General features: G+C 37.7%; 1 protein-coding gene across 5 annotated transcripts in view; it reads right to left on the bottom strand.

Moving 5' to 3' along the window:
* TAFA2 (TAFA chemokine like family member 2) overlaps window positions 1-15918 on the bottom strand; it is a 177731-nt gene that overhangs the window by 37222 nt on the left and 124591 nt on the right. For all 5 annotated transcript variants that reach the window (XM_079304626.1, XM_079304625.1, XM_079304627.1 and 2 more), the window contains one exon: window positions 11575-11681. In XM_079304626.1, coding sequence (XP_079160752.1) covers window positions 11575-11680 — 106 coding nt within the window. In that variant the 5' untranslated portion in view covers window position 11681. The remainder of the gene's footprint in view (window positions 1-11574; window positions 11682-15918) is intronic.

The raw sequence follows: 15918 nt of genomic DNA, 5'->3' as shown, positions 1-15918 counted from the left end.
TCTTCTGCAACACACCTTTCCAGCATACAATGTTTTGTTACAATGAATGAGAAAAATGGACCATTTACTTTTCATAATTGAGATTTTCTGGATTTTCAGTTTTTAAAACATAAACATAGGCATAGGATTTTAACTCTCCTAAGACAATTTTTAACCACAAGTAGCAGGAAAAAAGATTTACACAGTTTTCATATGCACAGTGTGCAGTAGTGCAACAAAATGGCACAAAATTACTATTTCTCCTTCCTTATTTAAACTTTTATCTTCTCTCAGATATAGTCATTTTTGCTCCTAATATCTCTGGCAGATGTTCTGGGGTGAATGAGACAATTAAGAATCAAAAATTCCCATTTCTTCCAGATGCTTCTTTTCTCAATATTCACTCACTGGATACATATTTACTTTCCACTCTGCAGTGTGTAGCACTTAGCACACCTTCTGGGTTCCATTTCACAAAATTTCCACAGTTAATCTGACACATGCCAATGCATCTTAGATGCAAGTTAGCATCAGTAATGTAGGTTTGGTTTTTTTTTTTTCTGCCAGTAACATATTTACATAATAGAACAAAATTGAACTAAGTTTCAAATAAGTATTTTACTTTAGAAATATCCTCATTTTATTTTTCACAGGTACAATACTTTCTGCTATCTTTCTGATTTTTAAAACTAAACTTTGGTTTTCCTCAGTCTTTCAGCTCACTGAAGGAATCTAATAATGGTTTTGGTCTTTTCTGCGATCAGTTCTATTCACTGAGATTGAACTACAGGCTGAAGTGGTTAGTCCTTGCTCCCCAGTCATCAAACACATACAGAGCCTTGGGTTCAAAACCTGGATCCAGAACAATTCTGACTTTCTCAATAATTCAGACATCTTCCTCTCATACACATCTCTGAAGCATAAACTCAGCTGAAGCAATTCTAATAACTTGCACCTAAAAACACAATGGCACAATGCACCCAAGATTTGTGTTGGTCTTAACAGAATACTTTTATTGTGTATATCCTTTCTGCTGCTCTGCATTCATCTAAAATAACCCATACATTCAGGTTTATGCTTCAGTCATTCAAGGGCTTCAAGGGCACTTGATATTGAAGTAAGAAGTTTTTTTGCAGAAAGAATCCTAAGTCTACTGCATTTACTTGTGAACAATTTGAGTACAAGAGTTATACAAATCTATGGGGAAAAAAGAACAAGACAGACTTGGCAGCTCCTACCTCAGCCTCCTCATCATTACAGACAGAATTCTTGCTCAGTCTGCTAAAAGAGAGCTGCACAAGGCAGACTGCTCTTTTATGATTTTCCTGCTTTTCCTGTCATCTGAGCCCCCAAGCCAGCCCCTTCCATGTATGCCATGGCTTTGCTTCCATCTAAGTAGAGAAGTGGGTTTTCCCTGGCCACAGTTCAATGGTATACTTGCACACTCCCAAAAGGAGGGTCAGAATTTCACTACTATTTCTTTGCAGATTTAACAGCTCTTCCAGACTTTCCCTGCATGCACACAAATATCTCAAGGGCTGGTGCAAGAGGATGGGGCCATGCTATTCAGTGGCACCCAGTGACAGGACAAGGGACAACAAACAGAAACTGAAACAGGAAATTCAATCTGAATGTGATAAAAATCACTTTCCTGTGAGAATGTGTGAAAGACTGAAATGTTACAGTTAATGGCCTAAACATTGTTATGAAGCATTTTTTGCCCAATATGGCAAAACTGTACAAAGACCACTGAAGCCCACCCCTCCCTGAATATGCCTCGACTGGAACTTTGGGATGTGAGTTAAGCCACCTAAGGCAACCTGAGATGAGATAAAGGTGACACTATATTCAATTATCTCAGGTCTAGGGAGAAGTACAAAAGGCTGGGAGAGAAGAATGTATACACAAGGAAACCAAACCCAGCAGCTGGCTGTCCTCATCTGAAACTCATCTCTGCCTGGCTTCAGGCTGTGGGAGGCCACAGCTCACAGACCCATCTGCTGAGGCCAGGTTTGCACACACTTCTCCTCAGTCAGGGAGAGGAGGAGAGTTTTGGGTGTGTGGAGTAACTCTGGTCAGAGGGAGTGAACATTCTTCCTCCCTCACACAAACTGGCTCAGCTGTAAAACCTACCCACCCTGGAAAGGCCACATCCACAGGACATTCACATGAGGGACAGCTGAGGGGTGTCATCATCTATCAAAGACTCCCAAAGCTCCCCCAGGCTCATTGCACCAGGGGACTACACATGATCCAAGTGACACAACAGATCCAGAGTCAGTTGCTGGAGACAATGTCAAACCTGCCTCCCCCAGGTGAGGCACCTGGGTGTTCCCACCTTGTCTGAACATGTATTAAGCCATTGAACTCTGATTTATGGGATGCTCACCACCAAGAAGACCAGAAGAGGATCAATGAGACACCATCAGGTACAATGGAGTGGTGACATTTTCTACTTAATCTGTCCCTCTGTCACTATTTTTGTTTCCCACCATCCCCCCTCACACCTTTTTCTATTTCTTTCTCTCTCTCTTTCTCTACCTTACATTTACTGCTAAATCAAATCATGCTGATGTCTTCAATGCATGGTCTCATTTGCACCTTAATTCAGGCAGAAGCATTTCTCTAAAAAATTTAATTAAATCGGATCATAAGAGGAAAACAGACCATTGGAACAGGCTGTGAAGTGAGGTTGTGGAGCCTCCTTCTCTGGAGATATTCAAGACCTGCCTGGACACAATCCTGTGTAACCTGCTCCAGGAGAACTTAGATGATCTCCAGAGGTCTCTTCCCACACCAACAATTCTCTGATTCTGTGTATTGTAGCTCAACAAGGAGAAATGGAACAAATGTAAAATCCAGGTTTAACAGCTAAACCTTGTTTAACACAACTGAATGACATTTGCAGGATGATATAAAGATGTAAATAAATCTGTCACAGATCAGATTTCACTGGCTTCTGAACAGCAAAATGAGAATCTATTTGAAAATTAGAAATAAGACTTTTAGAATTTTATTCGGATACTATGACCTTGATACAGAAGCTTTTAGGCAGATAAAAGAACAACATCCAAACTGAGCTCTTCTGCTAAGAGACTTTCCAAAAGTTCCAGAAGCTGCCCAATAGTTGTAAATTATTTTATATAGGAATTCAGAGAAGTGTTCACACTTACACTTACAGCTTGAGTTCTCACTTTTTGAAAGGAAGAGCTCTGAAGGGTGTTTCAGAGAACCTAGAAGAGATGCCTAAAACTACATGTTGTGGAAAATTCCCTGAGTTTTCAGTTAGTTTTGAAAATCACCACTGTTTTGTGAAACCTCCATAAATAAATTATATGCACTTAAAAACACTAAAATGGTCCATGTAAGCTATTTCAGCAGTGATGACCTTGCATTTTCCTCTTTCATCCAAGTCTCTCATACCTCTTATACACACATGCATACATATATAGATTGTCTTCTAAAATGATTACAAATTTCACAAATTTGCATTGAGTCTTTTATGGCTGGACTCACAACCTCAGAGGCCTTTTCCCACCTAAATAATTCTTTCATTCTATAATTCTAACTCTCTATGGCCGAGGAAGACTGCCCTAGGGAGCCTTAAAACAGTGAATTACCTAAGCCCCCAGTGAACAGAACTCATTTTCTTGTTCAGAAAAAGACTTTGTAAGCCACAAACCAAAACAAAGAAAATATTTTTCTATAGATACTTCCCAGCTGTCTGCTTCTGAATGTTTCCTTGGCACCTGTATGACTAAAGAACAGCTGTTCTAAAATATGACATTGTACAAGCAATTACTAACACTGTTGTAGAGTAAATTCAGTGAAGAGTGTCAAGAGAGAAGGGCACAGTCTTTATACATCATCAGCAGAAAATTAATACAGATGAAAATTAGATTAACATATGCCCTGAATGTTATAGAAATAATCTCTACATGAGACATGCTTTTTCAGGCACAAATCAAAAAATCTGAGTATGTGAAATCCTTTGAGTCAGTGTGCAGTAAATACCAGCACATATATGGGGCAGTCGTTGATTGTATGGAATGTGTGTTGGAAAGTCTAAGGGACAGCACAAAAAACTTAATACTGGCACTACAATGTGTGTCCTCCATACAGGAAAGCAGAACTTTGAATATAGAATTGTTTCTAATCCCACCATTACAGTAATTTTCCACTTCTGAATAGAATAGTTTGTGGTGTAAGGGACCTTAAAGGTCACCTACTTCCACATACTTACTGTTAAGGATCAGACTGTAATTATAACATGACATTGACTCACTGTATTTGACTTACAAAAATTATATGATGTTAAAATGTTAAGTTTTGAGAAAATGTAATGTTAAGGAAACAAAACTATTAATATTTTCTTTTCAATTATATTCTTGTTTGATAGTCCCAGATGTATTTCTCTAAGGAAAAAAAGACAGGTAAAATTGAAATTCTCATACTAGTGGAGAAAAATCTACTTGGTTTCTCCACCACAGAAAGCTAATTTCAGGGTCTTGGATATAAACTTGTCATGACCACCCAATGTATCTCAAGATAATCCAATTGTTGGCTCCAAATTCATCAGAAGACCCAAACATAGCCTCTTCTACTTTTCCAAGGCTGGAAACTTCAAAAATAAGGTACATGTAGAGCTTTCCTGCACATAAAGATTCACATTCTCAGAGTAACTCAGTAGATTCTTGTTACCAGCATGCAGTATTTATATAGAGACAGAAAATGACATTCCCTCAAAAGGTTTACTAGTGTAAACTCATCTGATATTTGCCTTCAAAATTTTGCAACAATTTTCCTGCTTACAGCTCCTATATTACATGTCTGTACTAGAAAGATCTTCTTTAAAGACAGTGTAGCCAGTAAACTCAATGAGTAAAAATGTTTTCAGAAAGGGGAAAGGCTCTGGGGAGTGGGAACAGGCAACTGCATCAATGCAGTTTGCAAATTGGCTTGCTGTAACACAGCATCCTGCTCCATGATGTATGATAGGAGTCTCCAGGCCACTGAACAGTCCTTCTCTTCCTTCCTGATCACAGCTGCATCTAACATCTATTGTTTTCTGTTTGACTCCAAGGAAACGTTTATTTAAGGCATTCACTGTGTCATGATACACATTTAGACAAATGAAAAAAATGAGAATAAAACTGCAAGCCAAGAAAATAATATTTTACATCTTGAAATGATAACAAAAATATATATGACTATGTTCTATAATCATTAAGCACTTAAAAAGTTAACAAAAAAGTAAAAAATTCTGGTCAACGGAATCCAAGAGAGTATACTGCATAACAATTTATTTCATACTGTTTTTATAATTTTAATAAAAACTGTGGCATGCAAATGTAATCCTTCTGTGTTCCTAGGCATAAGGATAAAGAAATCTAGCAGTAATGTACTAATGTAATGTAGTAATGTACTGCATTACTCATTATACATAACAGTTCCTCTACTGAAGGAACTCAAAACCAAGAATATAAAACTGGAAAAGTAGCTCTGATTCCAGTATTAGGGAAACATTAACATTCACTCCTGATAGGAACAAGTAACAGAAAGATAAGTATACTATGAGTGTTTTGTTCAGTCCTAAGCTCTTACAGTATTTTTGTAACAAAAAAAATATAGGAAAGTTTATTCTTATGAAAAAGAACTTGGCCAAAGATACAGTTGATTGGTGGGACAGTTATCTAAAGGAAGATAACATTACTATAACTGCAAATATTAAAAAGTTTTGAATTCAAAACTGTAAAATCAACTGTAAAATCAAATCTAACTTTTACAAGAATATAGTGTTTTTTGCAATCATCTTCTTTCCTTCACAACATAAAATCCGAAAGTATTTAAGAAAACTACCCTGGATACTTATTCATGAAAAGTTAGTAAAAATTTGGCACAAAGAATCCAAGACACGAAAAAAAAACAAAAAAAACCACCCTTTTCCTTTTATTAGAAAAAACTCAATAAGCCATACTACTTGCCAAATATAAACACACATATTTTAAAGTGATCACTATATGGGAAAACTCATGATATATCATTTCAACTCTGGAACTTATCCCTGCATGGCTAATTCAAGGTCAGAGAAGATTCACAGCCAAGGGATGATGGGAATGGGGTAAAAATGAAGGCAGCCATTTGCTGTGATGGAGTTGGCAACATAGGGAAGAATTAGGCACAACTCTGCTATTGCCATGGTATCTGCACCCCTTTCCTAGTGCACCATCAGAACTACTGGCACCTTGGCAATAAGAGACTCTTTTTCCCTATAGACCCTGGCAGAAGACCAAGGAATGTTATCTCCTGAACTCTAACAGATATGGTATTAACATTTTAGATTGCAGTGACAGATACTGATACAAAAATACTTGATTGACTGTTCTATTTTATCTTCAAGCAAAAGGCAATTTTTGGATTGGGTTCTGATCCTGATGACTGAAACTTTCAAATAATGCTCAAGCTAGATAAGAATATCTAATATCTTTCTTCCTCATGCCTGCTAAAATAGCTATCATCTTCCTTTGTTTCTATATTTAAACATTAATTACGCATAGAATTAAGTTAGTGAAAGCTGCACACAAAGTATTCTCATTTAAAAGAATCTGTCTGTGGGCCAAACCTCCACAAGAGATAAGATGGTCCATGTTTGAGACAGCAAATATGAAAAAAGAGGCTTTGAATGAAGCAGGAGCTACAGAAGAATAATACATGAGTGGATGCATCCATATAATATTTTGACAGACCCTACTCACAGTTTCCAGCCTCACCTGGCAGCTTTTAAGGCATCCACACACCTTCCTCTGCATCCCTGAAAATTTCCTCATTTAAATATTAGACTTTTTCTTCCTAATTCCAGTAGTCCTTTGACAGGTCCACATAACCAGAAGGTGGATTTATGCACAGGTTCAGACCCCTCAACAGATGTTAGAGTACAGGTACTTCAAAAACATGCAAACTGAGGACAAAGCAGTACTGCATCTGCTTACCCTTTATATTAGAGCCCCCATAGGGGGACTGAGAGACCTGAATTTGGGGACCTCTTTAGCTCACAATTCAAACTACATATCTTATGCCCCCAATGAATGGCATTACCTCCAACTCTCTCAGAGAAAAACAAGGAGCATGCAGTTCTCTAGTGGTTACTTAGGAGAAACAAGAGATGTCTTATATCTGATTTCTGTCCTCTGCACTGAAGTTACCTTCTGTTTTTAAAATTGAATACAAGCATCCTCTCTTTCTGGGCTATAAATGCTGTCTTCTATACAGTGCAAAATCCTCAACCTGAAGGAACAAATATAAATACATATTAAACCACTATGACCTCATGATGAAGGTATTTCTACACAAAGTTTGAATACTTCAGAGATCTCCTATGTAACTATTAGGACTTGTAACCATTTGGAATAGATTTTTTTGTCTAGACAGAGTCTCTAAATATTAGGAATATAGTTTCTTGCTTCTCATAGTCATACTCATTCCCAGACTCCAGGCACAGGCTACATCACAACACTGGTGCCAGCAGTGCTCCTGCCTCAGCAAGGCAGCTGAAGAAGGCAGACTCACCCAACAAGGGTGACCTAACCACCAGCTTTAGGGGCTCAGTGGCTCCTTCATTCAGCTGGGTTTTGGAACAGCCTCTCCTCTGCAAGGAGAAATCAAAATTCATTATCTCCTTGTGAACAGAAAGACATTCCCTCAGACTTCTAGTTTAGTACAAATTCAAAGACAAGTAGGAGCAGCAATTCTGCATCACATATTATAGTTTAGTTTGTCTATATGATAGGCATCAGATGAATAAGTTCAGGTTCTGAGTGACTTTTTTAAAATTACAATAAATTATTATGATTTTCATGATAATCAAAAAATACACAATTATTTATCTACCTAGAATGTTTTCTGGTTCCATAACAAATTCCTTCTGGCATGCTCGTGTTCATCCTTAGCCATATTATTAAATTACTTTTTATTTTTTTCAGGATCTAAAATCAAAGTTGAACTTGTTGTTTTGTATTTTGAGAAATATTAAGCTACGCTTAGATTCAAAAGCATTCTTCATTTAATTAGAATATTTTATTGCATTATCAGTGTAAACAAAAAATATTAAAATGTTCACTGATTTTTTGATTTTCAATGAGTTTTTCATTTTAGGATAGAAGTTTTGTGTAATAGTAGCCTCTTCTCTAGAAAGGAGTGCTTGTAAGAGGGTATCAGTAATTTTTTTTCTCAAAAGGACCAGTTCAACACTTGACACCTTATCATGGGCTGTGATACAATGGTCATCAAATCAATTCATGCTCCCTATGACAGAAATAGCAGTAAGGCAGTGATGCTGAACTGATGCCTGCCTGCCATATCTGCCAGCAAACACTATATGTTTGTACAGGTTTGTTTGTTTTCCAAGGGCTAGCAATGTGTAGGAGGATCAGGATTAGTCTTTATCAGTTTTTCAACTCATGCATTTGACAACATCCTTTTGGAGATTGATATGCCTCTCTCCTCATATGTAGCTACTGCAGCACAAATGCTTCTGGTACTGCAAGCTGATTCTCAGGTGCATGTGCTCATTTTAGACACCTGTCACCATGGTATCAGGGTCTACAGCAAGATGAAAAAAAAAAAAAAAAAAAAAAAGCAGATTTACTGTTGTTTTTTTTTCCAGAAGACAGGATAAATGGGATATAAATATGTGCACAGCCAGAAATCACACTGAAGAACTTGCAATCCCGTGTGCAGGGGGAAGAAAAGAGCAAGATTTGTATTGTTTTAAATACTGTTTAGCATTCTTAGCTCTTGGACTTACTGTCCAGAATGATGAACCTTCAACCATCAGTCAAGATAATGGGAGCAGAAGTGTCTTCAAACCAGACTTCTCAAGAGAAAGAAGGGTGGATTTGGCACCCACACACATCACACTGAAAAGATGTAATCTGAAATCCCAGCTTGTAACCCTGTTGCTCAATTGGTCCTCAGAGCCTTGTTTCCCATGCCCTGTCTTGGCCTCTATTTTTCTTGCTGCTGACTTGGGAGTTTTCATTTGTGCCATATCCCTGAAATAAGAGCAACAAGCCTAGAGATAGCCTGTCAGAGTTATCTGCTTATATTCTCCTGAAGTCTGCCTGGAGAGCAGAATGCTCATTAAACAATTTTTCACACACTGATGATCTTTTTCTTCTTGTACTTTTTCTTTTCTTTAACAATAGCTTTCTGAAAAAAAGATGGGTTTGAAAGTTAGTGCAACTAGTGAATAATATGAGTAAGTCAATAGGAAAGTAAAGATTTTTTTTAAATGCAGATTATTGATTTTTGGAATTGTAGGGGCTCCTTCAAAGTCATTAGGGTTTGTCATGTCAATATGTTAGTAAGGACTTCTATAAATGAAGATTAATGATACTAGGGATAATTAGTGCTGAAAAATCTCACGTTTCTCAGTATTTGGAAACTCCATGCAAAGGTGAACAGCATCAAACAGCATGAACATTCTCCTTCAACGTGTCTTAGCTCCATTTTTGCCATGAGAGCAGGGGGAAGATTTTCTATGACACAATGGGAATTTAAACTCCCAGTATCTTTGGAAACCAATGGTGATTAAGCTATATAACTCTGATTTTTGTATTTTTAAATAACCCAAATATAGTGAGTGTAGCTGATTTACTAAATCCACAAGCCAAAATCTTTCTGAATAGTTTTTCTCTCCAAAAGAAATTGAACAGGTAAAGTAGCTGCTTTTCCAATTTATACACTCAAGTCATGCTTCTTGTTATTATTTTTTTACTGCAAGACTTCTTCATATATTTTGTTAAAAGCATAAAAAGATACAAATTAAAGAAAAAGGAACTTTTTGTTAGCTTCCAGGAATTTAAAGAAGTCCCTACAGCTAATAATCTGATTTTTAAGGGCAGCCCATGCACTTTTTTATCTAACAAAATTAAAATAAATACTCCTTAAGTTATCTCTGCTCTAAGACTGAGGCTAAAACAACAAAGACTGTCCAGATAATCAATGGTGTGGTTCTGCTCAGGTTTTACTTGCACAGAAAAGTTACAGTTGATGGTGGATGTTTTTTGTTCTCAGTTATGAAGCACCAAATCCCAAATTAGTCCTTATGGTTATAATTTCTTGCTGTGAAATATGTGGTGATAGGTTTACTCATCAGTTTTCCAAAAAGTACAGCAAGCATACTTTGGCAAATTTTAAATTCCATAGAAGCAAACACAGCTTGACCAGCCCTTGCAAATGGAATCAATATGGTCTGGATATCAGCTTTTTGGGTGTTTAAAGAGAAATAATCAAAGCAAAAGAATTCTGAATGCAGGCTAGGCTATCTTGGCTCTTTTCCAAAAGACAACTAAACTGGGAAGCCCCAGCAGAAATCTGTACTCTGGTTTGGAGAGGGAACAAGGCTGACCAAAGGGTATCAGCACAGTTCCTGTCTGGCATGATGCTCACCTGGTGCCCTGCAGGAAATGCCCACCTGCATCAGAGTCTGTTTTGTCTGCAGTCAAATTGCAACTTGTATAAGACTTGGAAGAAATTATCTCTGCATCCTGAAGTCTTTAATCAGTGGGGCATTTTGAAGAAAGGTATCTTCACTTAACAGAAAAATATCTAGTGGCTTGATATTTAAAAATACCTGCTCATAAAATCCTATCATTAGAGTGAGCATTATAAAATGTACATGGAACCAGAGAAATTAACTAACTGGGTTTTTTTGAATCCTTCCTCTGGGTTTGATTCCTTCACTTGTGGTAATGTTCATGTTCTACCTTGCTTTATTCAGGTTGTTGGAGTTTATTCTATCTTGTTTAAGCAGATAAACAGACAACAGACAATATATGACGATGAGAAATGGAGTTCAAAATTCTGTTATACTGCAGATCACATTTTAAGTTACATTAGCCTATAAGAAGGCATTAGTTTGTGAATCTGGAGAGATTGTTCCTTGTGTAAAGGTTAACAGAAACACACATGCAAAAAGAAATATAATACAATTTTACAATATTAAATAATCTATCACAGCTTGTGCTGGTATGTATACATACATATTAAGGGCAGGAATGACCAAGGGGAAACAAATATCACATTGTCACAAAAAGTTCCTGGTCAGGTGTTAGGAGCAAAGCACAGAAATCGGACAATACTGCAAAGCAGCAGTCTTTTTGATGATGAAACAATCTCATCCAAAACACATTATCCATGAAGTTTATCTTGATAGATGACTGCACACAGAAATATCATATAAATTACTAAAAATTGCTTCTTTCCAGTGTTCATTCCAGGAATTAATTTTCATCATATATATCTGCTGATATAACTATTTTTACGAGACAAAAAGTTTTCACTATATTTTTTATTTTACCACACTTTTTTTTAGCATTTTTTCAACTACAATTACTACAAAATTATTTAAACTTCCAATAAATTACTAAAAGTCTATCTTTTGAAAACTCTCACTCTTTGATACTGATTAGTAAACCAGTAATAGGAGACACAAATACACATGAGGAGAAAAGGTCACATAGACCTGACCCTTCTGAATTTGTTGATGGAGGCCACAGATAAAACAGCATCATAGAACAGAATAGAATTTCTTACCTTTATGATGATTTGCTCCAGATGCTAATTTCCCCCACAGAGTTACAACAAATATTATTATTAACAGTTTTCCTTTTGTTGCTTTCTGTAAGTATCTCTTATTCATCCTGAAAAGAAAAATACAAAAAATTAAATATTTATCTTAAGATTTCTAAAAAAGACATATTTTTCTTAATTTAAGGAGAATTTACTAAGTTTCAGCTTACAATCCTAAATGAGGTATATAGAGCAGGAACATAATCTCCCTCCCTGGTCTGACAGCATTCCTCCACCCTAGTCAGTGCCAGGAGAATCCAACATCATTATCATTTCTCTCAGGGCACAATCAATGTCCATAACCACAGCAGACTCCAAAGCTGGCCAGAAGGATGAACCCACGCATCTCTGAGCAGGCTTTGAAAAACTGAGCAGTTCCACCACTGAGTCTGCATGGTAGTGATCACACAGTGGTGTTTTTAACTTTTGGGATTGTAGTTCTCTTAGGATTGTGCCCACGAGTCCTAAGGCAATAAAAGATTTGAATAGACCTTCAGCTCATGTACCAATCCTCCTGCAGAGAAATCCTGTTAGGAAGACCTGAGTGGTTTGGAAACATGAAGTAGAGCAGGGCAGATTCACTACCCTCTCTTCTGTCTACCCTTGGGTAATGAAAAGATTTGATTTACTGCACCAAGGGAAATTGCACAGAGCTCCGCTCATCTCACTCAATGATGTTTTCACATTGACAGCAAGCCACCAGAGTGGTTCAAGCACAAGATAGCACATGACTTATTTCTCAGTAACCTCATCCAAAGACAAAATACCCCTCCACCTGCCAAAAAGACAAGTTCAGGTATGTAGGCTCTACTGCTTAAGGATTACAATTGTGCAGAGAGTGGCAAGAGGTACAATAATGAGTCCTTCTCTCACTTGTTCCCTGTGGAAGAACTCTAGGGAGCTGACTAGAAAACAGCTCTGCATAATGGTCATGTTTCTGCTGATAGGTCAAGAGAACAATGATAACTATTTCAAACCATTTATACTAGAAAAGCTGAAGATTTGATCACTTGAACAAAATTGTTGTTGTATTGTAATGCTTGGAACTTTTTTTAGGTTATTTTTCTGAGCAGAAAAAAAATTGCATTGCTTCATTATGGTTGCACATTTGTCTCCTATTATGTTCAGAAGAAACCCAAAGGAATTCAGGTGCATCTCTTCTTCTGCTTGTGTACAGTGCTATCTTGGGCAACCACGACTCTGAAATGCAGACTGCTCTAATACAGATTTAACTAGTTATGTGCCCAAAGTCCCACTGCTTCAAAACAATTCCTCTCTTTTCAGCAAATTTCTTTCAAATTCAACACCACACACACCCCACAACCCTACTTATGATTTCCAGACTTGAAACTAGTTCACTTCCCTCAGAACTGCCAATCTTGCTCTCCAGGAGATTGATGAGCAGGCAGTGGGTAAGAAAACATGACTGAAACTAACAACCCACTGAAGAGTGCACCAAACCCTTTTAAACATGAATTCAGAGCAGACAGCTCTGAAAAAGCATTCTTTTACAGAAGTCACACATTTATTATGTGCTTCCCAGAGGTTTAGATCTCACATTTATCAAGCAAAAGGAGAGAGGAGCAAGCGAGTGCTGTAACCAGGATGTTGCATGTGCCCCTGAAAGCCTGACTGATTAATAATCACAGCAGAGATCACAGTGTGCTGTGAACCACTCTAAGGTCTGCCTTCTTGCACTGATTCCAGTGCCTTTGGAGTGTAAACTGCATATTCATCATCAACTCCAGGTTTATGAACCACTCAAAGCTAAAGGGAAATACATTATTTGTCACTGTAAATAAGAACAAAAAATTGAGACTGGAATGCACATTCAGCATATGCTCTTTCACAGCTATCTCTGTGAAAAGAATATGAATTAACTCTTTCGCTCTAGATTCTCATACTGCACCTGTTACTCTGATGGTGCCAAGTCATCTCTCATTAAAATCAAATCTTTCTTCTTCACCTACATAACACAGCTCAAAACCCAGTGGGCCTTGCACCATTAAAGCAAGGTTGAATCTAATACAGTTTCTTCCTGTATTCTGCTGATGCCAGATTTCCTCACTGTGCTGCGAGACTGGCAGCAAATGCACATCAGAAAATGCAAATGCATCAGGAAAAACAGTAGTGGCAGGGGAAAGAGAGAAAACCAACGTCTTTGCTTGAGAAAGCTGCCCTCAGGATGCATGGCAGAGTGAAGATACAAACCCCTGCACACAGCTGAGCATACCAAAAAGGAGTAAGCTAGCACTGAGTGAGATTGGTTTCTGCAAAGTCAGGGAAGGGTTTCAGCTTTGACATGGAAAATCTGGGCTCATTGCCATTGCCAGGTTTCCCAATCATGAGAAAAACTAAACACCATTTTCTACACCACAAAGCTATTACATAATTCTGTACTAGTTATTTGTGCCTTTAGAAGGACAAAAATCTGAACTGTGTCTAATACTAGTCCCCCTAATAGACATAATTAACAGAAAAATCAGTGCAAGAGGCAGTTCTAATTTGGGACTAAAAGTTCAGAGGCCACCAGAAGAACTGTGTAAAAAACCTGATGAAGTTAAAGCATTCATTACATACAGCTGCTCAAACAGAAAAAAAAAAAATGGAAGATGATGTTAGCTGCAAAGTAATTATGCTGTATAACCCTAGACCCAGACCTGTGGTTATGTGCATTGTCACTCACAGTGGTCAGTCCAAGGACAGACAAGAAGCTGCATAAGCACAAGCAAGACATGAAGCTCCTGCTACACCCAAGGGTCACACTGCAGCAATACAGCCCTAGAAACAAAAAATGAAGGGTTTGTAGTCCAAGAAGCTGAGAGGTTGGGATGGATGCACATCACTGACAAAGTGAGTAAAGGTCTAGAAAAGAAGGAGAGGACAGAGAGGCCATGAGATATGCTCAGTATCTCACCGCATGCATTATCACCTGGGCTCTGAAACCCTGATGCTGGTTATTTTGTTATGGATTTGCAGAACGGCCCATGATAGAGCACTGAGAAGACACTAGGACTAGATAGCATTTGATCTCAGCCTTGAAACAACTATTAGCCTCTTGCCATCCTGATCTATGTTGAGTAAGTATATCCAGGAAATAAAATTGAGTCCATTTCAGTGCTGGTATTACACTAACACAACTGACTGTGTTAAGTACGAAAAATGCTCTGAAATGATACCTGCTTTTACTAGAGGTGATGCAGAGCTCCACAGACAAACTATAGATATTAACTTGGATAATTTTCTTTTTGAGACATTTATTCTTTTATTTACTTTATTTTCTGCAGAACCTCTCTCTCACTGAGATCCATCCAGCCTTCAATATTGCCACATAAGCCAAAGTTGATCAAAACAGAGAATAGCCATGCTATAGAAAACACCTACATCTGAAAATCAATTTTACACATGAGCTTTATGTGTAACAAAAAATTTCCTTCAGTTTCTAGCCCAACATATTGGAAATAAACCCAAGGAATCCTCAGCACTTTCACACAAAAGAGGACATGAAAGTGTGCTGTGTTTGAGTTCATTTTTCAATGTGCTTTGAGGCAAGAAAAAAGAAAGATAGCTCCTTTTGTGCTTCAGGAACACATTCAAAGTATAACAAAAAGATGTCACCCCCATAATTCAAACAGGCAGTGGCTGAGTGTGAGATGGCTCTGTTGTGCCCAGCTTTTCACTGACACCATAACACAAGGAATACATTCACAGGATTTTTTACTTCTGCTCCCAAAGATTTCTTTTGAAGCAAACTCCATGAGACCAACACCAGTCCAGTATCATGAACTCAAGAACAGGCTGTTTTGGTGATTAGTGACAAAAAACTGCAGGACTTTTTTTCTCTGGGAGAAACCATATATGATATTGCAGAGGAGTTTCACAAGCTGCCATGTCAGCAGAAATCTCTCTGCCTGCCCTCTGTGGCTGAACAGCAGCAAACTGTGAATACACTCCAGTGTTGCACAGGCTCTCATTGTCACTGCTCCACCTCACTGTCAGCCCACTTTCAACAGCAGATGGGGTCCAGCCATTCAGCTGCACTGAAAATGCCATGCACAGATGTGTATTTTCAATGTAGCACCCATAAGCTTTTGCATTTTTACTTTCCTCCTCCTTTGTTTCTGGACTTGAGATCAGCCACCTTGCCAACAGTTCAGAATTAAAAGAGAATCACATGGGAATGACCTTATATTATGTGCTATACTGACCAGTGCTAAACTGCCTTGCTTTTTTAGGTGAAGTACAAATTCATCTCCTGTTGAAGAGAAAAATATGTAAGGAAACATAGTTTCCATTCTTCCTTTAAAA

Source organism: Erithacus rubecula (assembly GCF_903797595.1).
Source record: "Erithacus rubecula genome assembly, chromosome: 4".
Taxonomy (NCBI): domain Eukaryota; kingdom Metazoa; phylum Chordata; class Aves; order Passeriformes; family Muscicapidae; genus Erithacus; species Erithacus rubecula.
The sequence above is the reverse complement of the archived record's forward strand: the minus strand, read 5'-3'. Positions and strand labels throughout refer to the sequence as shown.